General features: G+C 35.2%; 2 protein-coding genes across 2 annotated transcripts; one reads left to right on the top strand and one right to left on the bottom strand.

Moving 5' to 3' along the window:
* Window positions 1–9,269: 9,269 nt before the first annotated feature.
* LOC145038986 (uncharacterized) lies at window positions 9,270–9,995 on the bottom strand. Its single transcript, XM_078987162.1, has 3 exons — window positions 9,909–9,995; window positions 9,580–9,837; window positions 9,270–9,477 (listed from the first exon to the last, which is right to left on the bottom strand). The coding sequence occupies exons 2-3, from the start codon at window positions 9,832–9,834 to the stop codon at window positions 9,349–9,351; spliced, it is 384 nt and encodes a 127-aa protein (XP_078843288.1). The 5' UTR covers window positions 9,835–9,837; window positions 9,909–9,995; the 3' UTR covers window positions 9,270–9,348.
* Window positions 9,996–17,531: 7,536 nt separating this feature from the next.
* On the top strand, window positions 17,532–21,221 carry LOC145040409 (uncharacterized). The gene is made up of 4 exons (XM_078988342.1): window positions 17,532–20,176; window positions 20,261–20,360; window positions 20,438–21,070; window positions 21,204–21,221. The coding sequence occupies exons 1-4, from the start codon at window positions 17,532–17,534 to the stop codon at window positions 21,219–21,221; spliced, it is 3,396 nt and encodes a 1,131-aa protein (XP_078844468.1).
* The last annotated feature ends 5,339 nt before the right edge of the window (window positions 21,222–26,560 follow it).

Raw genomic sequence — 26,560 nt, 5'->3', positions numbered from 1 at the left:
TTTGTGCATGATATGGTCCATTTTAGGGTTTTGGTCCTAAAGCTTGAAGCTTTATGAGTTGTTGCACTCCAAAGCCCAATATTTGTCCTTTTAAGTGTTTTTAGTGGAGAGGATCCATAAAAATGTGGTCTTGGACGAGAGAACCACCTCATGCATGAGATATGAGCATCTTTGAGAGTAAAGGGTGAGGGTTTTTGTGTTTGGGACTTTATCAGCCATGCAAAGGCTTAAAGTCACATACTTTATGGAGTAAGAGCCTCTAGGGAGTCCAGATCTATGATATGAGCTAAGGTCTTAACGGGTTAAGACCTAGAAAGTGACAAAAGCCATACTAGAAGTACGTCGAGCGTAATCCTAGTACGCCCCACGTACTATGTTGGTGTCTAGATCAGATTCCATGCATGATGGTGTACGTTGAGCGTACCAAGGGTGGTACGCCTCGCTTAACCTCACTATGGGCTTTTCAGACTAAATCTTATAATGAGCCTTAAGGGTTGGGACTGGATCTTTGGGCTTGTGTACTAGAGACTTTGAGCAGAGAAACATTATGCATTGGGCCCTTGTGTTGGGCTTGTCAATTCGACTTTAGAGTTGGGCCTCGGGAGAGCCTATTCATTATTGGGCCTTGGTGAGCCCTATGAGTTATAGGTTATTAATGGGCTAGTTAGTGGTGTACCTTTAGACCTAAAGAGTGAGGATTTCGACTTAGATCTTATTTGGGTAATTGTGGATTTTGGTCCAGTGTAGGGGTTGGTTTAGTAAAAACATCTATAGGAGTTGTTCATCATCTGAGGTGAGTCTTCTCACTATACTTACCAAGAATGGTATCTTTATGTGTCTAAGATGTCTTATCTGCTTACCTGTGCATTGTAATATTCTGCATTGTGTCTATGTGATTTATGCTGAATATTATTATAATGAGCTTATTGAGTTAGGGTCGGATGCTCCCAATGAGACACATTGACCAGAGAGTCTTACTGAGTTATAGCCTCGATTGGCTATTGCGCAGTGTATGTGGTATTTTAGGGAACTCAATATGATTCGTGCTTACCGTGTTATGTGCTATGTGTTTCAGGTTTTTCTCAGGATCGCAGAAAGCCGCCGACTTGATTGTACACACAAGAGAAAAAGTTATGTTTTGAGGATTCTGGGTTATTAATCAAACAATTGTGGTGTTGCATTTTGTTAATGAGATAATTAGGATTTTTTGAAATGTGTTATAAGAATTATGTGTTTTTAAAAATGAAAATTTTGTTTGAAAATTTACCGTGTTACAAGTTGGTATCAGAGCCTTGGTTTAAGGGATTTGGATGCACCTTCGGGTATATGTGGACTCAAACTAAGGATTTGAGAAAAAAATTCCAAAAAAATGATTTTCTATGACGAACAAGAGTTTCTAGGAGAAAATGAGAAGGAGCAGTGTGTACAATCAGCCAGAGCCCGAATGGTGATTTCACAAAATACCCTTATTTAATTGTGTTATGAGTTATTATTGAGACATTAGCCATGTATTCTAGAAGATAGGCTAGGTATTTCATATATTATGGCTAGAGTTGCCTGATTTGTGATGTCTTAACCTAGTAATTTTGCTATCCGTGATGTGCATTGACTATGTGCAGAGTAAGAGCATCCAATAGGAATCTTTTAGAGAGAACTCTGAGTAGAGGAGTAATCTAGGAGAGATACCTATATGAGCAATTTAGAAGCATACTGAGGGAGTAATTAGATACCTACGAAAGGTAGGGTTTCTTGAGTTTGGTGATACCTTTTGAGTGTGAGTAGAGCAAGTGGAGTTGTAACCTAGAGTGGTTTTACATGTTGGTAGAGATTATTCGATGCCCGAATGTTGCTTGCTTTGTGCTTTGTGGAACTCTTCATGACGGGAGTCAACTACTAAGTGAATATGACGATATTCAGGAGGTAGATGGTTAGCATCATAAGGAGTTCCTCAATAGCTGATGGCAGAGAAGTGTGAGAACCTAGAAAGAGCCTATGGAGTGACTTTATTCAGAAGAGTACGCTAATGGAGGAGAGTATTTGCTGGGTAGCGACCAGGTATAACAGGATTGGTGATCGAGAAGGTTGAGCAGCTACTTAGGAAATCTGGGATGATCCGTGTGGAAAGTATGGGTAGATGTGGCAGGTAGTATGGGCCCATACTACTGAAAGCAGAGGACCCATACTCGAAACATGGATAATTCCAGGAGTTCAAAGTAGCATTAAGAGTTGATAACATGGTTCGAGTACCATGATTCGTAGCAGATTGAGAGGTGATCACATGGTTCGAGTACCACGATTCGTGACCATTAGTGCTTCTGATTTTTCCAGTTATCTCGTTGTGATTGATTAGATTGAGAACATCTATGATAGAGTTTGGGGCCAGAGGTCCATGTCGAACGAGTTTCAATGGAGCATACCTTGAAAGGGAAATCGAGTTAGTTTCCAAGAGATTTTATTGGTGAGATGCCAGTCGGAGTCGCAAGACTCAGAGATGAGTAGAGATGATACTTATTGGAGGATCACGGTCTGAGTTGATAACATGGTTCGAGTACCATGATTCGTAGCAGATTGAGAGGTGATCACATGGTTCGAGTACCATGATTCGTGGCAATTAGTGCTTCTGATTTTACCAGTTATCTCGTTGTGATTGATTAGATTGAGAACAAATATGATAGAGTTTGGGGCCAGAGGTCCATGTCGAACGAGTTTCAATGGAGCATACCTTGAGAGGGAAATTGAGTTAGTTTCCAAGAGATTTTATTGGTGAGATGCCAATTGGAGTCGCAAGACTCAAAGATGAGTAGAGATGATGCTTATTGGAGGATCATAGTCTGAGTTGAGCAATCGACCGATAGATGAGACGTCACCTTCTGTGACAAGAGTTAATCTGTCCCCTTTTTCGGGAGAAGCAAAAGAAATAGTGAGCTTCCGGTTTCAGAGTTTAGAGGTAAACCCTGTGGAGTAGCATAGGGTTGCAAACTTTTCACCAAAGTATTTGGGCAGTATGTTTGTTGTGAGGTATTTCTTAAACCATGAGAGAATCATTAGTGGGACTAAGATGGAAGAGAACAAGGAGGTGCCTTATTAAGCAGTTCCAGGTGATTAAGAGGAGTATATAGGGTGGTGGCCCTCGTTGACTATGTTGTGTATCAACTACGAGAGGGAGGTCTGTTACTTTTATGATGATTCACGCGATGGGAGGCTGGATGAGGAATCCGAGACAAGGTGTGTGATAGTGCATTATTTCCCAATAGAGAGTTAGGACTAATTTGGAATAGTTGGGATACCCAGCTGTGTGTCGATACAAGGTTTCGGGATGGCCCGAGACAGTCACATGGGGAGGATTTTGAGGATTTCATTTGAGATTCAGGATATTTGGAGTTGCTTGTTTTTTTTTTATCAAAAAGATCATCGAGTGTTACGTGGTACGATTCCAAGAGTCAAGTGTGATGTACCTGGTGAACCAGTCTATGGATTAGATTGTTGGTATGCCAATAGGTGATGGTTCAGACCCTGAGTAGGGGAGAACTCGGTATTCTAGTGAGAGGATCAGCCATCCATTCAAGCGTGGTTAGAGAATTGGTTATGTAGATCTGCGGTGTGGACACATAAGACCTAGGTTATTGGTGAATGAGCCAAGGTGAAAGGCCAGATGATGTATGTGTATGTGCTTATGAAAGAATGAGTGAATCCACGGCAGGTGGCCATTGGTCAGGGAATTTATTGTGGCCAGGGATTTTTTGGGTTTGTAAAATGTTGAGTTCAGGGCGGTTGGGTCGCTGAGTTCAAGGTGAAATAGTTGAGAATTGCGGGTATATGTATAGATTATGATATATACTCCAGGAGGGGCAATAATTGATTTGTCAACCAATTTCAGAGTCAGTATGAGTAGTTTCATATGGGTGGTGATCGGTAGAGGATAGAGCTTTGGGTTTTCATCAACTTGTTTTCGGTTGTTGATGATTCCTCCGTGTTTCAATTTGTGAGATGGAAATATTTCAAGGTTTCAAGTTGTGTGAGTAGATGATTAGTGGTTGAGGTAAGACATTGTAAGATGTAGTGATGGTGTACTGAGGTACCCGTGTATGAGGGCCTAAATTTTTGGTCATGTTGAGACTTGAGTTGTGAGATAGCGAGTGGAGTACCAAGTAACTTTTGTTTAAGTGGGAACCCATCAGCTAATTGTCGCCAGAGTGGGACTGTCTAAGGGTGTATATGTGCTAAGAAAAATGCCTTGCCTACGAGAACTTACATCATGAGTGATGATGCATAAGCTAGGTGGGTATAAGCACCTATCTATGCTGAGCTGTGGAGCATGAGTGGGTGAATTCAGTGTAGTGATGACTTGATGATGAGATTATGGGATGATAAGAGAGAAAGTGGATCCGAGTGGGAGTAATAGCTTGGGATTATCGGGAAAAATTATGGAATGAGCCCATGGTGAGTCTGTAAGCGAGAGAGCGTTGTAAGACTACGAGGAGCCGTAGCATCCATGAGTCATCGAGAGAGTGTCATGATACTACGGGGAGCCGTACTATTCACTGGATAGCATGAGAGTGTTGTGATACTATGGGGAGTCGTAGTACTCACTAGTCAGCAAGAGAGTGTCATGTTACTGCAGGGGGCTGTAGTATTCACTGGTTAACAAGAGAGTGTTATGATATTGCGGGGAGCCGTAGCATTCACGAGTCAGTGAGAGGGTGTCGTAAGTCTGCGGGGAGCCGTAGCATTCATGAGACATTAAAGGAGTGTCTTAAGACTACTGGAGGAACCATAGAACTAAGTGGTCGATAAATATAAATAATGTCCTACGGGGAGTTGTAGTTTTTACTAGTCATAGTATGACATAGAGGAGTTCTTAGGCTGGGGTAGCCTTACCTTTTGAGTCTTCGGGAACCTGGTTGTCAGACCAGGGGCGAGACTGGGGTTTCTTTGATGGTCGGGAATTGCTATATCCCAGGTAGAGGAGGGATTACTGTAATCGGAAGGAAATGGAGAGATGGTGAATCGTGGGTATGGGTTATGTATCATATTGGAAATGAGTTGTTCCAATTATGCTGTTGAAACATACTCTCGAGTTGAGTTTGGAAAAATTCACGTATTGAGTAGGGAGATGATCTTCTGGATTCGTAGATAGGTTTCATTTTGAGGGGTATTGATCTCCATCTGATGACTTGGACCATGGTGGGTGAGTTCGTTGGTATGGGAAGAACTGCAAGATGCATGAAACAAGTGAGTAATAGATGACAGAGGTCGAAGGTGAGGCGACTTCAGTTGATATTGTAGTATTCGCTTGGGATAAGGCAAACTTTGTGACTTGCATGTCACAATGGTTTGAGATAGCTATTTTGAGAAGGAATCCAGTGAGACATTTCTTTTGGTATGCAATGGGTAGCCTTTGGAGGTTCAACTATTGGGTGTGCAGCTAACCTGGTGCTCAGTATTGAAGGGGATATTTGACAGGAAGATGGGGTTTATGTCTATAGACGTCATAGGATGCTTCCAAGCGAGCATGATCATTTTCTTGTGTCAGCGGACATAGTTTTGAGGTTCATTCTTTCAGATGAGTTCTGATAGTTGTTCAGGCGGTGGGTCCGTGGTGGGACGTGACCTTTCTGTTCCTTTTGAGTTATGAACGGGATCGATTAGAGAATCAAAATTGATAGATTGTTCTTAGAGTCTGTTATTCGATGAATTATTAACATGATGATATTTTGAGAGGGTGGTCTGGCAGGGAGGCAGACCACTAGAGTTTTTCAAGTTCTGGAAAGACAGATCGAGTACTGCAGTGGCAGAAGGGTCTGTCCTTCTTCGGGGTGAAATCTAATTCAAATGGGGGAGAAACGTAATATCATGTTTTGGATCTTCCGTAACTAGGGTTCGTGGGTTGTAACCTGGGCATGAGGAACCTCGGGGATGCGACGAATTGCTAGAAGTGTAGGTATTCTCATCACTTTTCCGTGGATATAAGGTTCATTCGAAACAGAGTTATATCGAGGAAGCTATGATAGTTTGAAGTGTTGGCAAGAAAGATCCCTTATTTGAGAAAGGTGGTAGATGAGTATGGGGGGCGTACATGTGAGTACACTTAGCATAGTCATAAGCGTGGAAATGAAGCGGAGCCACGTAGTACGCTGGGCATACCAGAGGGTACACTGGGCGTACTAGAAAAATAATGAAAACAATAAATAAGGGGGTGTCCCTATATAAAGAATAAGATGGACTCATTCCTAGCCACCATTTCCAAAAACTTAACCCTCTCAAAACCTAACTCCCATCCATTGAGATCGAGTGACCAGTAGTGAGCTTATAAGTGATCTTGTTGGATTTTTGGAGTGATGAAGGAGCATGGAAGTGAATGGAGTTAGAGTCCAAGCTTTAGATCTGAGCTTTTCTGTGGTTAGAGCATCACTTGGAGGTATAAAGCTAAAAGCTTTCCCATTCTTTTTGATTTGTGCATGATATGTTCCATTTTAGGGTTTTGGTCCCAAAGCTTGAAGCTTTATGAGTTATTGCACTCCAGAGCCTAATATTTGTCCTTTTTAAGTGTTTCTAGGGTAAAGGATCCATAAAAATGAGGTCTTGGATGAGAGAACCACCTCATGCATGAGATATGAGCATCTTTGATAGTAAAGGGTGAGCATATTTTTGTTTCGGCCTTTATCATCCATGCAAAGCCTTAAAGTCACAAACTTTATGGAGTAAGAGCCTCTAGGGAGTCCAGATCTGTGAGAAAATCCATACTGGACGTACGAAGAGTGTAATCCTAGTACGCCCCACGTACTGGGTTGGTGTCCCCGATCAGATTTCGTGCATGATGGTGTACGTTGTGCGTACCATGGGAGGTACGCCCCACATAACCTTACTGTGGGCTTTTTCGGCTAAATCGTATAATGGGCCTTAACGGTTGGACCTAGATCTTTGGGCTTGTGTACTAGAGACTTTGACTAGAGAAATATTATCCCTTGGGCCTTGTGTTGGGTTTGTCACTTGGACTTGATATTTGGGACTCGGAGAGCCCGACCATTCATTGTTAGGCCTTGGTGGGCCCAATGAGTTTTAGGTTATTAATGGGATAGTTAATTGTCTACCTTTAGACCTAAAGAGTGAGGATTTAGACTTAGATCTTATTTGGGTAATTGTGGAATTTGGTCCAGTGTTAGGGGTAGATGCAGCAGCAGCATCTATAGGACTTGTTCCTCATCCGAGGTGAGTATTCTCACTATACATACCATGAGTGGTATTTTTTTGTGATTGACATGCCTTATGTGCTTACCTATGCATTTTAATATTCTGCATTATGTCTATGTGATATATGCTAAGTATTATTGTAACATCCAGACTCCCTGATATATTATCTTTGTGCTTAATGTTGAGGTTTATTGAGCGACTCGATGAGTTGTGAGTCCAAATCGTCGAGTAGAGTTGAGTTGACCGCGTGGGATTAATGAATGGACTCGACGAGTCAGAGAGCCGACTCACTGAGTTTGTGTTGGGCAGAGAAACCCTAATTTCCAAGGGTGGGGGCCTATATAAGAGAACTTATGCCCTCATTTCTGCCTCCCCGGCTGCCTAACCTTCACTAGTACAAAAATGAGTTATGGTCACACCAAAAAATTGTGACCATATGCCTATAGTCACACTTTTTTTTTTCATTGAAAGTGTCACCGAAGGCCGTGCCATTTTAGACACCATACGACCACTTTTAAGTTTAGTGGCTATATCATATGAAAAACTATGACCATAGCATAAAAGTGTTGCTATAGGGTGAAGTTTTTTGTTGTTGTAATCTATCATTTTATCCAATATTGTGACTATAAACCCTTTATAGACACACCTTCTAGTTATTTTAGTGACGATCTTTCATGGAATGGTCACATGAAGTTTTTTTTCACTGTGGCGTATTGATAATAATTCGTCACACAAAATAATGTTCATTATGACTATTGACTATCGTTTAGAGACACAAAATTAAGCGAAACATGACCATATTCAACAAATGGCAACATGAATTTATTTGCACTATGACGTTTTGCTAATAATTTGTCACACACAAAAAAAAAAAATGACTATTAACAATCTTTTAGACACGCTCATAATAAAATAAATCATGACCATGTTCCCAAAATGGTCACATAAATTTATAATTTCAATGACCAAAAGTATTTTAAAGACACATACTATTTTTTAACTATGTTCATCCAATAACTTTCAGCCACATATGTATAATTTATCATGACCATTGCTATGATTCAAACATATAAAAAGTTGTAGTGTGGCTATTTTATATCTTTTCTACATAGAAAATCAATTAAACATGACTGTAATTGATTTATAGACACAAAAGTATATATAACAGTGGCTAATATTCATCTTATGAACATAACAATTTGTTTGAAGTATGACCGGTTTTATCATTTAGACATTAAAAATTTTCAGAGTGTGACGATTGTTTTTATTATAGTCACATATACATACTTAAACCATAGTTGCAAATGTCGTATAGTTACATAATGTTTTTATAACTATGACTATTATAGAACATACAGCCACATGAATGTAGAAATAAGTGACATATGTTAAGATTTTGACACACATATATCTACATTGACAATACTATTTAGTTTTTAGTCATGTATACTAAATTGAAGCATGACTATAAAATCATTGTAGATACACAACTAATGTTTATTGTCCTTATTGTTTAGTGTTTAGCCACACAATTTTTTCATAACCATAACATTTGTTATCCTTTAGACACACCTATAGTTTTCAGTGTGGCTATTGATCATAATTTAGATATCGTGAATCAAGACAATCGTAACCATTAGTGTTGTATCGACACTCAAATTCATTTACCATGACTACATTTACCCTATTGTGATATTACTTATAGTCACATGATTATTAAATAGAGTGACATGTGTATCTTTTCCGAGACACAAAAATTTTCAATGTTGTATTTCTTTTACTTTTAGTCACACATGTTTAATTAAAAGTGACTATAAAACACTTGTGGACACATATTGAGTTTCTATCATGACTATTGTTAACTCTTTAGTCACACGACACATTTTTTTTGTAAAGTAACAATTGTATACATTTTAGTGATAAAATATAATAAAACATGATGGTAAAATAATTACAGACACATGGAATAAAAAACAATGTTAAATAAATGTAACCATAAATGGACAATGCGAAACGATAAAAAAAAGATCAATATTAATAATAATTCAAATGAAAATTCTCATATATAATTTCCCTAGTTAAAAGGTAAAAATTCTTGTAATCAAAACAAGTTTACTTAAATATGCTAAAGAAAGGAAAAAAGGCATAAACCAAAAACTAGATTTGTTTAGTCTTGTTGAAAGTGCTCCTTGTATGCTTGCCAAGGCTCTCTCTTGTTATAAAACTTTTTTTTTGCTTCTTGGAGCTTTTACATTCATCATCTTGAGTTGATCTCATTCGTGGTATCTATAGCAACATTGAACCAAACTTGAATAACTAATAATTTAAAAAACTAATTTCCAAAAGAAAAAAGTTTAATGCATAATGTAGTTAATAGAAGAAACAAACCTTTTTGTCACATTTGACAAGGTATTTGGGCCATGCAACAAAAGTTTTATGTGCCTCCTCAACTGTTTTGATATCACCGTTTTGATATGGTAAAAATGCAGCTCCCTTTATCACTTCATCAATTGATACTTTATAGCAGTCGTCTTGAAGTGGAACTCCATGAATGGCTTGTCTTTCTGAAGAAATGTAAACTGTACCATAAGCAACGTTGCTTCTATTATCTGGATATTGTAGAATGCACTTCGTCGTCTTCATTGTCTACAATGATTGCACATATTTAGATAAAAAAGAATAAACACATATTTATATTTTCATTTTAAAATACATACCTGTGGGAGTTTTGGTGAATGAGTATCTTTTGTTTTTGGATGTGAATTTGTAGTCACACTCTTAGATTCAACAGTTATTTTGCCGGTTTTTGTTATTACCTAGAAAACAATAATTCAATAATATGTGGAAATCAGAAAATACTACAAAAAATATTAAAATCAATGAATTTTTCAAATAATTACTTACAAAGTACTACAAAAAATATTAAAATCAATGAACTTATCAAACAATTACTTACTCGTGTAACTGGTTCATTTGTCAATGCTTTATCTGTGATAGGTGTTTTCTCTATGATAGTATTAGTAACAGGAGTACCATGAGATTCAACATTCTTGTCCACTGAAAAGACCTACAAAATTGAAGGAAAAGGGTCAATTTATGAAATAAATGCATTTTGCAAAAACAATAACAATTCACTTACTTGTGTTGGAGACTGATTCGGATGAGATGTTAGATTTGGTATCATTGTTCCTTGTGATTCAAGATGAGCTAAAACTAGCTTTAGTGTTTTATCTTGTTCTCTCACCTTTGTTGACAACGCTTTAAGTTCTTCATCTTTTTTCTGGAGCTCAAGTCTCTCATTCTGTAGTTCAAACTTTAGGTCCGCAATTTGTTCTTTTGAAGATCCTTTGGTTCTAGGAATATTGAAATATCTACTAGCAGTCACACCTGTGCCAACCCCTTTTAAGAATCCACCATTATCCTTGCCAAAGACTAATGACATGGCATCTATCCCAGGATCAAGCTTCACATCTCCATCTTTAATTTGTTTTTCATGTTCCACCTGTACACAAAAAGATATCAAAATAACATCGTCAATATTTATTTAACAAGTCACATTTGTTATAGTAATCAAATAACCAAGGAGAAAGTTTCAATAACTTACTAGTTTTTCTGCCATGAGTTTTACATTAGCATCTTCTATTTCGCCTGCTTTGTTTTCACGTCCTTTACACCACATTAATGACCGGGGTGGTATTTCATCTTTGGCAAGTACTTTATTATTTACCTAGTAATCATAGTTGTCAACTCGTAAAAGTCACGATATATATATATATATATATATATATATATATATATATATATATATATATATATATATATATATATATATATATATATATATATATATATATATATATATTACTCCTATTTATACTAAACATGAAAGAAACATAGTTAAATACATCCAATGGAAAAACAAAACTTAAACAAATAGCAAGACTTAAAATAATGAAACTTTTCCCAAAATACCCCTGGCATTAAAATTATCCCAGTTTTTAATTACTCCAACAGTGGTGGCATATTAAATTCAGTTTTTAGTAAAGAATGTACTTCAAAACTTGAAAGTATAATGCTCTAATTGGTAGTTCCACTTTCACAATTTTAACTAACAAACACATGAGACATACATAATTGAGTAAAATATAGAACTTACCAATTTCTCTCTTAAACCCGTATATCCTCCCCGTCCCATCCGGTGATTATAATTCGACTTAGAACGCGCTTCTATCGTCTTTGTCGACATATCCTTCCAAAAAATAAATTCACGGATCTTATAAGTATTTTTTATTTTAAGAAACTATAAAATAAAAGTGATAATGAAAAAAAAGGAATTTAACCTTGAATTATTCAGACTGTGTGTGTTCAACGAACTTGTCCCAATGATCTTGGCTAAGGATTATTGTACGATACCGTTTAGGAATTCTTTTAAGCTTGGTGGTATTCCCTAAGTTGGGCTTTATGTACTTTGCGTACAATTTTCTTCTAAAATTCCGTAGAAGGATACCAAGCCGATTCATTATATATTTTCTTCGACTATCTTCAATTTCATAAAAACGCTAAAATACGAATCACTAATATGTTAGGCGTTGAATCATGAATGAAATTGCAATGGAGAAAAACAATAACATATGGGCTACATATAAAAAAAAACATTATTTACCGTTATCTCTTCCCATAGTTTTTCCTTGACTTCTTTTGTTACCTTCTTCCAGTTGAAAACACTAACTCCTACCCTTTCCCGTACTAGGTCTCCCAGATAACTAGGTAGTTGTGATCTATACTTCCCTGCAAACCTTCCAAATTCATCAAACTTTACACGTTTTTTTTCTTCCACCAGAATTTGTATGTTCGGTCCGTAACTTTGGCAATCGAGTCAATCCCCTCTTCCTTGTTTTATTTGTAGTCTCTGTGTTGCTATCGGAATCACTGTTGCTATCGGAATCACTGGAAGTGTAATCAGATTTGTCTTCATGTTCTGAATCATCTAGATCAGATCCATCATATTGGTCCTCCTCCTCCATTTCCAATATAGGTACATCTTCAATCAATGTGTTTTCTCCTTCCATAATGCTTAATTAAACATGAAAAAATAACATACAAGGTATATTAGTATGTCATTAAGGAATAAGACACCATACAATGATATTTAATATAAATTTTTGATTTAGGCTTTTCATCAAACAATTGGTGTGCAACAAGCACACTGCAGGTGCAATATGGTCCAAAATTGTGAAATCCCATAATATTTTGCAATAAAAACATATTGCACGTTCCAGTATTAACCAAAACTGTAAAAATTAAATTTTTTTATTATAAAAATACTACAGGGGCAATATGGTCATAATTTTTTGCTGTAAAAATAGTTTCCAGGATCCGGTATTAACCAAAACTGTAAAAAATTAAATTTTTTTTTTATAAAAACACTGCAGGGGAAATATGGTCCAAAATTGTGAAATTCCATAATATTTTGCAATAAAAACAGTTTGCAGGTTCCGGTATTAACCAAAACTGTAAAAATTAAATTTTTTTATTATAAAAATACTGTAGGGGCAATATGGTCATAATTTTTTGCTGTAAAAACAGTTTCCAGGACGATCCGGTATTAACCAAAACTGTAAAAATTAATTTTTTTTATTATAAAAACACTGCAGGGGCAATATGGTCCAAAATTGTGAAATTCCATAATTTTTTGGAATAAAAACAGTTTGCAGGTTCCGATATTAACCACAACTGTAAAAATTAAATTTTTTATTATAAAAATACTGCAGTGGCAATATGGTCATAATTTTTTGCTGTAAAAACAGTTTACTAGATATATGGGTTGTAATAACTGTTTATTACCAATGATATATTGAGCAACGATACTTGATTGTTTTGCAAATATGACTAACAGCAACTACAGGTTCAATTTTGCAGCAATTATTCTGTAATGAAAAACCTTAAATACACCTCTATAGTAAAATTGTCAAAAGTCGATAACCCATTTCATCAAAGGTATAATAATTAAACGAAATAAAATCAAATCAAAAACCAAATTATAAAACTTACAAATTGCAACAGTAGAAAACGTTTATCAGTGGCAAACAGAGAACCAATAAAGATGTGGAGTCATCTAAACGAGTACCCTAGCAATGATTTTGGCGATCGATTGAGATGGGGTAGGGGATAACGAAAATCCAGAAAAGGATAAGGGTGTGAGCAATCGGAGTGGTAGTCGGGACGATGAGGTAGAGTCGTCGGTTAAATCACAAGAGAAGGGTTTGATGTAACAGTATGGTGGTCAAATCGTCGGTTGCTGCGGTGAATTAGAATGGGAGGGGTAATTAAGGAGTGAAAATGTATTGTGGGGTTTTGACTGTATCTCAAAATTTGTGGCGGGCTATAAAATTTCCATGGCGGGATATCCAAAAAATATGTTGGCTGATTATTTATTATTCTTATTATTATTATTATTGTACAATATATACTTCACTCCCTTAAGTAATTAAAAATTTCAAGTTAGTCCATAGAAATTGCAATTGATATCTTTTGCTTATTAAACTCCTAGTATACATCATTATAAATATAATTTATTAATTTGACAAAAAATCATGTAATTTTTTTTTTGAACGGGAACTTCCCTAATGAAGATTCAAGATCAACTTTCACACACCGATCCTCCGCTGCAAACATGAAGCTATACTTCAAAAAAAGTAATATTTTTTAATTTTAAAACTTGTTTATTTATACATTCATTCGTCTCGAACCGGTCGAATGAGAAGTGAAGAATTGGGAACTGAACCATGGATTAAAATCTTGGTCGAATCTGATGTCGGTATGGTATAGGGTCGGTTCGGTGGGTCCAAATAATGTTCATTCCTAATATATAATAAATATGAATTCTGATCGTTTAGTCGTAAACCAAACTAAATTTCAATTTTGGTCGAATCTAACGTTGGTATGGTATAAGGCCCACACGTGGTGTTGCTTTGAATCACGATTGATTTGTCCTGACTTGGCCACAGAGTGGCCAAGAGTTCACCACGATGTCTATTAACTTCGTTGACCGTTGACTTTTGGCCGGTTGGCCTTCGGTAATAATTGAAGGAGTTAGGTTGTTTTTTGAAGTGTGACCTTTGTTTTATGACAGAGTGTTCGTGGGTATAATCAGTACAAGGAGTGAGGGTGTATATGTGATTATTAGGTTCTACTGGGTCTTCTCACTATACCACATGTGACACCGTATATCCTTTGTATGGTAAGGTAGAGGGATTATTAGAGTACGAGTATGTTATCTGACTAGGATATCCCCTTGCTATGTATGTGAAGTGGAGGGCACTTAGTGTCATGCTATGCTGGATAGTTTTTGTGAATTTAACATGAAAGACTATGGTTGAATCACAACTGTAACACCCAATGCAATGTACTTTTCATTTTGACCCTTGGTATGTAAATACCTTGTAGATTTGGTCCCTAGGGGGCGGTTTTGCCATTTTGGAAAACTTGTAGTATGTTGGGCGTACTTCTCATACACGGGTTGTATGCACGTAGGGGACAAACCCTAAAATTTAGGGTTTTGACCTTGTTTAAACAACATTGTGAACCTTTATCCTCTCATTTCTCAGCCTCTATAGCCCTTTGAATCCCATTTCGAAACCCTAGACCCTCTTGAAGAGATTTGACCCTCTTATGTGTGTGTTTTTAGTGTGTGTTGGTGAGATTTGAAGAAAAATAGTTTGGAAGAAGGAGCCTTGATCAAGTAGAATTTGTAGATCCATATTTCACACATCATTTCCAGCTTCATTGAGGTATAAAGATTGGAACTTGCTCCTTGTATGATTAAATCCAATCTTTATGGAGTTTTTGTCCCTTCTTAGTCTTATGATGTGATCTAGTGGTTTTCTTCCACTCCAGGGGTTAGGAGTTGTTTTTGTTGATGTTACTGAGGTCCCTAGTTCATAAAGTTAGTATATTGATGATTGTGGATTAACTATGCAAGTGTCTAGGTCCATTTGGTGAAAGTATCATGCTAAAGTAAGGTTTGGGTTCTTTTGACCCATGCAAAGGCTCCAAGTTCATGAACTTATGGATTAAGACGTTCCTATAGATTTGGGTCTGGAATTTGGATGTTAGAATCGAGAGGGGTTGTTATAGGGAGAGATAAATACACATATGAGAGATCGAGATTATAGTAAACATTGGTTCCAAATGATGTTTAACCAATAGATTTTGCAAGTAAATCCATTTTAGTGTTTATAGCATGAACTTATGTGAGAAACATAGATAAAAGAGAAAGAATTAAAGTATAATGCTAAAATACAAGAAATAAATAAAAAGAAAGTATAGTGTTACTTTTGCATTTAACCCAGTAGTAAATCAGGAATATACCTTGCATCCCATTTGATCATTCCATTTTAAAAAACTCTGCAGGGGCAATATGGTCCAAAATTGTAAAAATCCATAATTTTTTGCTATAAAAACAGTTTGCAGGTTCCGGTAAACCAAAACTGTAAAAATTAAATTTTTTCATTATAAAAACTCTGCAGGGGTAATATGGTCCAAAATTGTGAAAATCCATAATTTTTTGCTATAAAACAGTTTGCAGGTTCTGGTATTAACAAAAACTGTAAAAATTAATTTTTTTTATTATAAAAACACTGCAGGGGCAATATGGTCCAAAATTGTGAAAATCCATATTTTTTTTGCTATAAAAACAGTTTGTAGGTTCCGGTATTAACCAAAACTGTAAAAATTAAATTTTTATTATAAAAACTCTGCAGGGGCAATATGGTCAAAAAATGTGAAAATCCATAATTTTTTGCAATAAAAAAAGTTTGCAGGTTCCGGTATTAACCAAAACTAGAAAAACTAAAAAAAATTTATTATAAAAACACTGCAGGGGCGATACGGTCCAAAATTGTGAAAATCCATAATTTTTTGCTATAAAAACAGTTTGTAGAATCCGACAATAACCAAAACTTTAAAAATTGAACTTGTTTTATTATAAAAACACTACAGGGGCAATATGGTCTAAAATTATGAAATCCATAATTTTTTGTTATAAAGTGTGCAGGATCCAGTTTGAACCAAAATGTAAAAATTGATTTTTTTTTTTATTATACCAAAACTGCTCAGGGGCAATATGGTACAAAAAATGTGAAAATCCTTAATTTTTTTGCTATAAAAACAGTTTGAAAGGTCCGATATTGACTATAACTACCATAAAAACACTGTGCAGCGCAATAGCGTCCAAAAATGTGAAAATCAATAAAGGATTTGATATATGTAAATAAATAATTCAGTTGATATTGAGGCCCAGTAAAAACGTAATGGGTTTCATATATGTAAATTGGGATAAATAATAAAATTGCTTTTGGACTTAATCGACTAATACCAATTTTTACATTTCAATATTTCCTTCTGCCTTTGACGTTACCTAGTTACCTTCCAGCAAGTTACTGATCGCAAATAAACAGCCTACCCCTCAGAGTTGGTCAAGAAACATCTAAGAAGTGATGGGTTTTTAGGTAATTGAATTCTTCCCGTGACCTCACTTTATTGATATCAAATTTTAATTAGAAACGTTGTCACACGATTCCTTCAATTTGTATAAATGTCAATCAATGGTTTTAATTTGATCCAAGTTTTGTAGTGTTTTAAAGTGTTATTATTCAAGAACTGGGCGATTGAAGAAGTTTACCATGTTAAATCCTATGCACATAAGGTGTTTGATGATTTTTTTTTAATTTGTTTATTTCAGTTATGATACATGACCACTTCGCACTTGCAAAACAAAATTCTTAGCAATGTTGGAAGTGATTAGGAGCCTAGGGTAATCTCGTCCAACATCACAAAGTCGGTCAAGAAACATCCAAAGAGCAGTGTCTGTGCAGGTAATTGAATTTCTTCCTTTGATCTCATTTCTGTGAAACATCCAGGTGACCTCTTTGATCAATTCATAGTTCATAATCCACCACAGTTCAATTTAGTTATTATTCTTAGTAATTTTCTGTAGAAACACGGTTTACAATATTTATTTGGCTGAATAATTATCATAATGGTTTCTAGGATGATGCACTTCATGAAAACAGTAATAGTAATCTTTTATGTTAAGTTTGTTTCTGTGATATCATTTTACTTGAAGAATGGAAACTTCATAGTGGACAAAATAACGAACAGGGGAGGAACACTAGACTAATATTGACCCATATTTTTTTAAATTATCGAACAAATTGCTCCTATTTTAATGTAGTCCAATTTGTAGTGATTTTACTTTTCATACCATACTGAATGTTCAATGTCGTATCAAATTTTACATGTTGGGATGAATATCTTTTACAACAGATCCTTACAAAAAGATGGACAAGTCTTGGATGGGAACTGATAGACACAAAAAGCCTTACATCGATGGAGTTGCAACATTTTTGGATTATGCAGTCCGCAATTTGAAGATCTCGATGAATATGGACCCACTAGATTCCAAAATAAAAATAAAAATTCCATGTCCGTGTATTAATTGTGTAAACCACATAAGTCTTCATGTGTCAGAAGTAGATCATCACTTATTCAGATATGGAATTGATCAAAACTATACAAAATGGATTAAGCATGGAGAAGAAGAGGACCAACCAAGAAATGTTTCGTTTAATGACAACTACTCAATGAACACAACATATGTCGATGAATCCATGAGCTTCACAATAGGAATTCCAACGGATGCTGAAGATACAGTAGACATGGTTAAAGCCACAGAAGAAACTTTCATAGGAGATCATGTCAAATTTAAAAAACTAATTGAAGATGCTGAGAAACCACTATACAAAGGGTGTCGTAACTTCACAAAGTTGTCTGCAGTTGTGCAACTCCTAAACTTGAAGAGTAAGTATGGAGTTTCAGATAAGTGCTTTACTGAAACATTAGTTTTGATAAAGAAGATGTTACCCGAAGGTAACGAAATGTTGAGTAGTACCTATGAGGCTAAGAAAGCAATGAAAGCAATGGGTTCAGGGTATACAAAGATACATGCATGTATCAATGACTGCATTCTTTACAGGAACGAGTACAAAGATGTGAAAGTATGTCCCACTTGTGGGAAATCAAGATGGAAGGTCGATGAGAAAGAAAAAATTATATATGAAAATATCCCGGCAAAAGTGTTATGGTATTTTCCCATTATCCCGAGAATGAAACGACTATTTCAATCAAAGACAATAGCACAAAATTTAAAATGGCATGCCACCGATAGAATACATGACGATGTTTTACGTCACCCAGCAGATACACCAGCATGGGCTGCCATAGATAAACGATATCCTGAATTTGCTAATGATCCAAGAAATCTACGACTAGGCATTTCGGCTGACGGGGTCGACGTGAATAGAGGAAATAGGAATCATAGTGTGTGGCCTATTTTGACTGTCATTTACAACCTTCCACCATGGTTGTGTATGAAAAGAAAGTTTATCATGCTCTCGTTATTGATCTCAGGAACACCAGGAAATGATATTGATGTTTTTTTAGCACCTTTGATCGATGATTTGCAACTCTTATTCGATGTTGGAGTCGAAACATATGATGCATCTTCAAAGGAGATTTTTACTCTACGTGCAGTTGTGTTATGGACGATAAATGATTACCCCGCTCTTGGTACATTATGTGGTTGTCCTTACAGCGGATACAAAGGTTGTGTAGTGTGTGGGGAACAAACGCATTGTATTAGACTTCCTAAATCAAAGAAGCAGAGCTATGCTGGTCACAGACGATATCTACCATATAAGCATCCTTTTAGAAGTCAAAGGCATGCGTTCAATGGAGAACAAGAGTTCACAACTGCTCCAGAACCTTTGAGTGGTGAAGAAATATTTAACAATGTCAAATATGTTATAAATAAATGGGGAAAGGGAGCTAATAATAAGGAATCAGACATCCAAAAAACTTCGACAGGAAGAGGTGGGAAGATAAAAAGAAAAAAAAGAACATCAAAAGAAGTGTGTTATTCAGATGTTAGCAACAAAGAAAACACATATTGGAAGAAATATAATATATGGTATCGACGTCTTAGGTATTGGCAGCATAATCTTGTCCATCATTGTATAGATTTTATGCATGTCGAAAAGAATGTAGGTGAGAGTCTAGTTGGAACAATGCTCAATATTCCTGGAAAAACAAAAGATGGATTGCAGGCTCGATTGGATTTGGCACATTTTGGGTTAAAGCCAGAGTTACAAGTTCATATTGAAGGCAACAAAACCACACTTCCGGCAGCAAGTTACACATTAACAACAGAGGAAAAAACCATGTTTTGTGAAACATTATACAATTTAAGGGTTCCACAAGGGTATTGTTCTAATTTTTCTAGTTTGGTGAGTCTAAAGGATAGGAAGCTTATCGGACTTAAATCACATGACTATCACATGCTCATGCAACAATTTTTGCCCATCGCAATACGGTCTATTATGCCGAAATCCACAAGGGATGCTATTACAAGATTTTGTTTCATTTTCAAATCAATATGTAGCAAAGAAATAAAAGTTAAGGAGCTCGATAAGTTGCAAGAAGAATTATGTGTCACATTGTGCCTGCTTGAGAAATATTTTCCTCCATCATTTTTTGATGTTATGGTTCATTTAACTGTGCATCTAATTAGGGAAGTAAAATTATGTGGTCCGGTATGCTTTCGATGGATGTATCCATTCGAAAGGTGTATGAAGGTTATTAAGGGGCACGTGCGGAATAAAAATAAACCAGAAGGTTGCATTGCAGAAGAAAATATTGCAGAAGAGACAATTGAGTTTTTAAGTGAATTCCAAAAAAATATGAATACTGTTGGTATTCCACTTGAGAAGCATAACAACTTTGGTAATCATATTGATGACTATAGTATTTCTCTTAGGGATGGCACTCCAGTATCAGCATGTCGATCGGTTCAAGTTTCTCCGGACCTCTTCATCAAAGCACATTTCTATGTAATGCAAAATACAACTGAAGTTGTACCATATATTAAGTAAGTATTATTTACATGTATGTATTTATTTTAAAATTTTATAATATCGTGTATCTAATATAATAATAATCAATGTATTTACAGTCGACACAAGGCATTTCTAAGAAACCAACACCCTTTTAAACGAAATGCATGGCTAGAGAATGAGCACAGTAAAATGTTTGGTCAATGGTTACGAGAGGAGGTACATTATTTTCATATTGAAATTATTTTTTTCTTTGTTGTATATGAGTTGAAGCTAATCCTTCTAATATGATTTAGGTTGAAAAAGAGTTATTGATCTCAAAAGAAAGTGTATCAGAGACCGTTAGGTGGATTTCACATGGACCAAACACCAATGTACTGAAATACGATGCGTATGACATCAATGGATATACATTTCGTACAAAATGTCGTGAAGGTAAAGTTCATCAGAACAGTGGGATTAGTGTAGTGGCAACTGACACGCATATTTCTAATGAAGTTGTAACCTATGACCAAAACTCTTATTATGGGGTTGTAAAAGAGATATGGGTAATAGATTATCATTTTAAAAAAATTCCTCTTTTCATGTGTGACTGGGTTGACAATAAAAACGGAGTCAAGAAGGATCCGGTTGGGTACACCTTGGTTGAACTTGGTAGGTTAGGCCACAAAGATGATCCATTCATATTAGCCTCACAAGCACGACAAGTGTTCTACGTTACAGACCAACTGAATAAAAAATGGTCAATTGTCTTTATGACACCTCCCAAAAATTATAGAGATACGTATGACGATGTCGATGAGGAATTTAGTACTGTACTTTTTCCTCACAATGACAATATATTGCCACGTGTAGATCCACTTGACTTGCGTAAAGAATCACGGAATGATTATTTTCGGACTGACTGTCCGGGTATAGTCATACATAAGGTATAAATTTCTCATTCACATTAATTCTTGCATTTGTTTTATTTCAACTGTGAACATCCCATTATTTACATGTTTATAAGTAATATTTTTGCTACATTTTTCTGAGTCTAATGATTTCATTTGTTTGTATCAGGCACATGAGAATCCTTGATCCTGGTGTTATTAATTTTACGTTTTGTTGTCTGGTGCTCGATACCCCAAAGTTGGTTGTCTGAAAGAGAAAAAAAAAAGTTTCTTTGAAATTTGCTCGAATGAGTGCATGCTTGTTGGCAGTTGCTACTAGGTCTCCCTGAAAAAATTGTCAATTGCTTGATGTATATTAATTAGAATTAAAACTCCTTTGTCTCATTTATGTTTTAACCCAAAATTGACAATAATACCCTTATTGCTAAACTATTTGTTTTTAACAAAATTGTGGATTAATGATCGAGAACTCTAATTATAAGAGTGTACTTTGTTTTTCTCTCGTTGTAATTATACTATTCCAAGTTCCTAGTTAGCAATTTAATTTAATATAATTTAGTTTCTATTCAAATTCTATGAATTTATAATATTTTATTTCATCAATGATCAATTAAACCATCATTATATTTACTTTGACTATTTTTGCAAAAGGTGTTTAGAGTTCAACTATTAAACATTGGCAAAAGAATAATTATGGTCACATGTTTTCTTTTTGTGTTACATAACAAAATATTCACTTTTCGACACCCCATATAGTAGAACATGGTGGTATAATAATACTTATACGCAAATGTTTTAATTTCTTTTATCATGAAAATTCTTCATTTTCGACACACATTAGAATTAAATGGTAACCATGAAATACTAACAGTCATATATATTTTTTTCTTGTATCATGATTATTGTTAACTGTTAAACAAGCATAAGATATTAAATCATGACTATGTGTTCTAAAAATTGGTAATAAAATACTCACAGTCATATGTTTTGTATTTAACAAAAGATTTTTTTTATTTTTATTTTTTTTTGCTTTTACACACCTAATAATTTAATGAGTGACAATTAAATACTTATAATCAATTTTTTACTTTAATAATGACTATATTTTACTTTTATACACACACCAAATTGTAAAAAGTAACAATAAATTATTTATAGTTACAAGTATTTTCTTTTTTCACGAACATGATTTACCTTTTAGCTACACATAACATGTTTCACTGTGACTATAACATACTTATAGTTATACATTTTTTTATCTTTTATCATGACAGATGTTTATTTTTAGACACACATAATACACTAAACATGACCATAAAGTACTTATAGTTACTTGTTTGGTTGCTCTTAATCAGTGTGTAATAAATGTTATAGTAGGGACACACAAATAATTAATGTGACCATATATTGCCTTTTAGTTATGTTGCATTCAAATGTCAAAATTTGCTCCATGATACAACCACATACACATTTGTTTCATGTGACCATATAATAATATATTGTCTCTTAAAAAAACCATCACAAAGTTTTTCCATATATCTGACAAACATGTGGCGGATGGTGACATTTGGCCTCATTTTTCCGGTGTGGCTAATAATTGTCACATTTGTTATGTTTAAACGTGTCTAAATGTTTCAACTATATTACTAATGGTCATGAAATACAACTTAAAATGTCACTACAACAATGACAGAATTTTAGCAATAACCTTTAGACACAGTTTTAGTCAAAAGTGTGGCTGGGCAGTTTTGGCAAAAGTGTGACCATAGGTCATTTTTGTACTAGTGCTTCCGGTGTAAAACCCTAAGCGTGTGTAGTGAGCTATGAGAGTCTTAGAAGCTAAATTTGGAGTAACCTAGTGCACATCTTGAGGAGAAGGGTAGATTATTCAACAAGGAAGCAAGGGAACTGGTTGGATCTTGTGTATCTGTTGGATTAATGTCTAAGTCCATAACTATAATTGGTAAGACTTGACCCGACTCGGCATGGTCCATTTGGGTTGCATACCATCATGCACTTGGATAGAGTATAATGAGAGAAATAAGAAACTTATGGTTATTAATATATTATAAGTTCTAGTATATTAATAATAAGAATAATAAGATTATTTAATTAGTATTGATCAAGAGTTAATCTAGGATTAATTAAGTGATTAAAAGAAGACTAATTAAATATATGGGTTGACTGTGTAAATCATCCATACTTATATAGTGGGCTAATGCTCCATGGATAATCAAGTTGGGCTAAAACCCATAGGATGGTCCATGGATGCTCCATGGTGTATTTGAACCCATGGATCCAAGGAAATGGAAAGTCATGACAATTAAGGATTTACCCTAATTGTAACACTATATAAAGATCTTATTCTTGACAAAATCGGCCACTAGAATCACATTAGAATGTGAAGAAGAGGGCTAGCCGATTTCATGAAGTGTAGAACTCTCTCAAGTTATTCTAAGTGTTTTGATGATTGTGATTCCATTTGAGGCTTCCACACTATTGGGGCTAGGCACTCAAGCTTCATGAAGACTTTCTACATCAAAGAGGTATGTATTCTATCTTGTTACACTCATTGTTTTGTATGCTAGATTAGGATAATACCTTGGATGTTCTTATTTGCATGTATAATAGAGAAAACATAGATCCAAGGTATTTAGGGTTGCATGTACACTTAGGAGTGTTAGAATGCTCAAAACCCAACAGTCGTATCAGAGACTAGGCTTGTTTTCTTGTTATACCTGCAATAGAAGCTGAAAAAACGAATTTGTTGCTGTTTGATCATCAGACTCGGCGAGTCCATCAAGGGACTCGGCGAGTCCATGCCTAAAAATTGATCAAAACGATCCAACTCGCTGAGTCGGTTCATGCACTCGACGAGTTGGACCCCCAGACAGCATATTTTCGAGGTTTTTGGCTAGAAATGGACTAGGAACATTACCCTAAGTTGTTTTTGAACTTATAAACTAGTTTTTTTTAATGTGGTAATGTTCATGCTAATCCATTTTCAAAGATAATTGTCAATAGATTCATGTTTTGTATTAGTTTAAGGTTTAGACTAATTACATGAAAAAGTTTGATTTGAATTATCTTGTTCTTATGAGTTGCTTAGATTAATAGAAAAGTTAACTGAAATAGTTGCTTTCAATCCATTTTAATCTAAGAATTGAGTATAAAATGTGTTTGTGTAACTTGTCCTCAAGTTACATGAAGAGTCACATTAAAGACTCATAAAACTCATAAAAGTTGGTAATGGTTACAAAATGAAGAGTCTTGTGTCATTGAATTTTTTTTATGACTCCATAACTTGTCCTCAAGTTATGGAAGTTCAAGAGTCACTTCATTAATAAATAAATAAATAAATAAAGTGTAACAGTAATTAATTCCATAAGTTATAAAAATAAAGAAAAGTTAATTCTCTTATTAGTTTAAAGTCTTCCATAAGTTATGGAACTTGAAGAGTTTTTTGGATTAAAACTACTTTAAACACATAAGTTATGGAATTAATTAGTTATGAATAGTTTCAAAACCTGCCCTCAAGTTTTGGAATTTGAAAAGTTTTCTCTTATGAATACTTTAATTCCAAGTTAGCCCTTAGAATTTTAAAAGAGTTAAAATTCAACACTTATACTATTTATAACATTAATGGTTAATTATTATATATATGTATAAGAACAAGTCGTTTTACCGTTAGTAGGCCTCATTCACGAAACCGGTCTATAAGGTGGGTATAAGGTTGTTGCCTATAAAATGGCGACTTAATGGGTGTCCACTCTCACCCACCGCTTGCTTGACTGGTGGAGGGTCATTAGCCGAACGGGTAGGACAATGACATTAAATTCTCCCTTCATTAAAAGTATTAATGATAAATACTAAGTAACTAAAATCTTAATAATTCCCAATCTTAGTTACTTTAGGAAAAATGCGAATTTGGTGCTAGCCCATGGAATTCACACTTTGTACCTTACCAAGTCGTTGGTGCAGCGTGTGTGGTTAACCGACACACTAACTTGGACTAGTAAGGACCACGAAGGGTGACTTAATGTTTGTCATAGATTAATGGAGCGTGTGTGGTTAACCGGCACATTGATTAGGTGATAATATTAAGGGTACCAAGTGAATTGGTATGGTTATTCACACCTTGTTTTGTGATCCTCGGCATCCCAGTCACAAAATTTGAGAGGGCACACTCAAGATTGAAACATGCCATTGAAAAGTTCAATGAATCTCAAAAGATCTAGGAATTTCAAATCCAATTAAAACCTAATAAATTATTTCGTTTTTCATGGTGGAAATTGGTGAATCATCATTCACCTACCTTCAAATATTTTATAGCTTGGATTACGGCATCCCTCTTCCAAATTATAAAATATTGTGTTGGGTCCTAGCCTTAATATTTCTTATTGGGTGTTATATTAAGGACTTTAAATCAACTATCTTGAATATCTCCCAAAACATGTCTGGTTTAGACATTTATGATCTTCCCAAATCTCTTAAAGATGATGTTCCTCAACATCATGCTTCACTTCCTATATCTCCTCCAATTATTCTCCCCACCCCACAAGTTCTTGAAAAGTTTAAAGTCACTCGAGCCCTATTGGCAAGTAAAGGTCTTGGTGTGGTCACATCTTGGAGATGTAGTCACATATTGATAAGCCGGGAGAGTTGGGTGTCAAAGTCTTGAGAAAGTTGGTGGTTCAATCACTTTCTAAGTGACATAGTGAGTTCTTTTGGAACACCTATGAAAAAGACTATGACAAGACCCTTAATGATTTTATCTATTTGTTAAGATCAACTTCCTCAAAACTTGATGGACATTGACAATAGTGACACAGGAAATCCAGAAAAGCATTCTCTTCCCAATGGAAAGGGACCGGCCATAGTTAACTCGGTTGACCAAATGGTAAAGAGAAAAACTAAGTCTGTGATAGTCCCGTGTACCATTATCAAAGGGTCCATATGTTTATATTGCCAAAGAAAGGGGCATTGGTTGCAAAGCTGCCATAATTTACCTAAGGATGTTAAAGTCGATAAGTTTGACTCTACTTCAGGTAAAGTCCACTATCTAACTCTGCTAAGTTTCTATTTGGAGATTCTTATTACATAATGTGAATGGGTCACATGCTGATGTCTTTTAAGAATCAAAGAAAAGATAGGAAGCTTAAAGAAGTATATGCTGATTTTGATTGCGAAGATGCGTTTCGATAGCATGGTTCGGTAATCAGAATTTTGAGCTGTTGCTTAAGAGTTATAATATATTGCTTGTGAATAGATAACAACAAGGTTTTCATGTGGATTGTAAGGATAAGTTTTTCCGCAAAGTTTTAAAATAAAAGAAAAAAAAGGGGTTTTAATTTTGTTTATTTTAAAAATATCCTTACAATGGCATCTGTGGAAAATTGTTGCTTATATGTTTCCAGTAATAGCAATATTGGAAAGTGGATTTGATTCTTTCATTTGTGGTAGTGTCTAAATTTACCAAATGAAGAAAGTTTTTCATCACCCAAGTTTCAATTGGACAGAAACTTG

This window comes from Lactuca saligna, chromosome 4 (assembly GCF_052625555.1).
Source record: "Lactuca saligna cultivar CGN05327 chromosome 4, ASM5262555v1, whole genome shotgun sequence".
NCBI lineage: Eukaryota > Viridiplantae > Streptophyta > Magnoliopsida > Asterales > Asteraceae > Lactuca > Lactuca saligna.
This window is presented reverse-complemented; position numbering and strand designations above follow the sequence as displayed.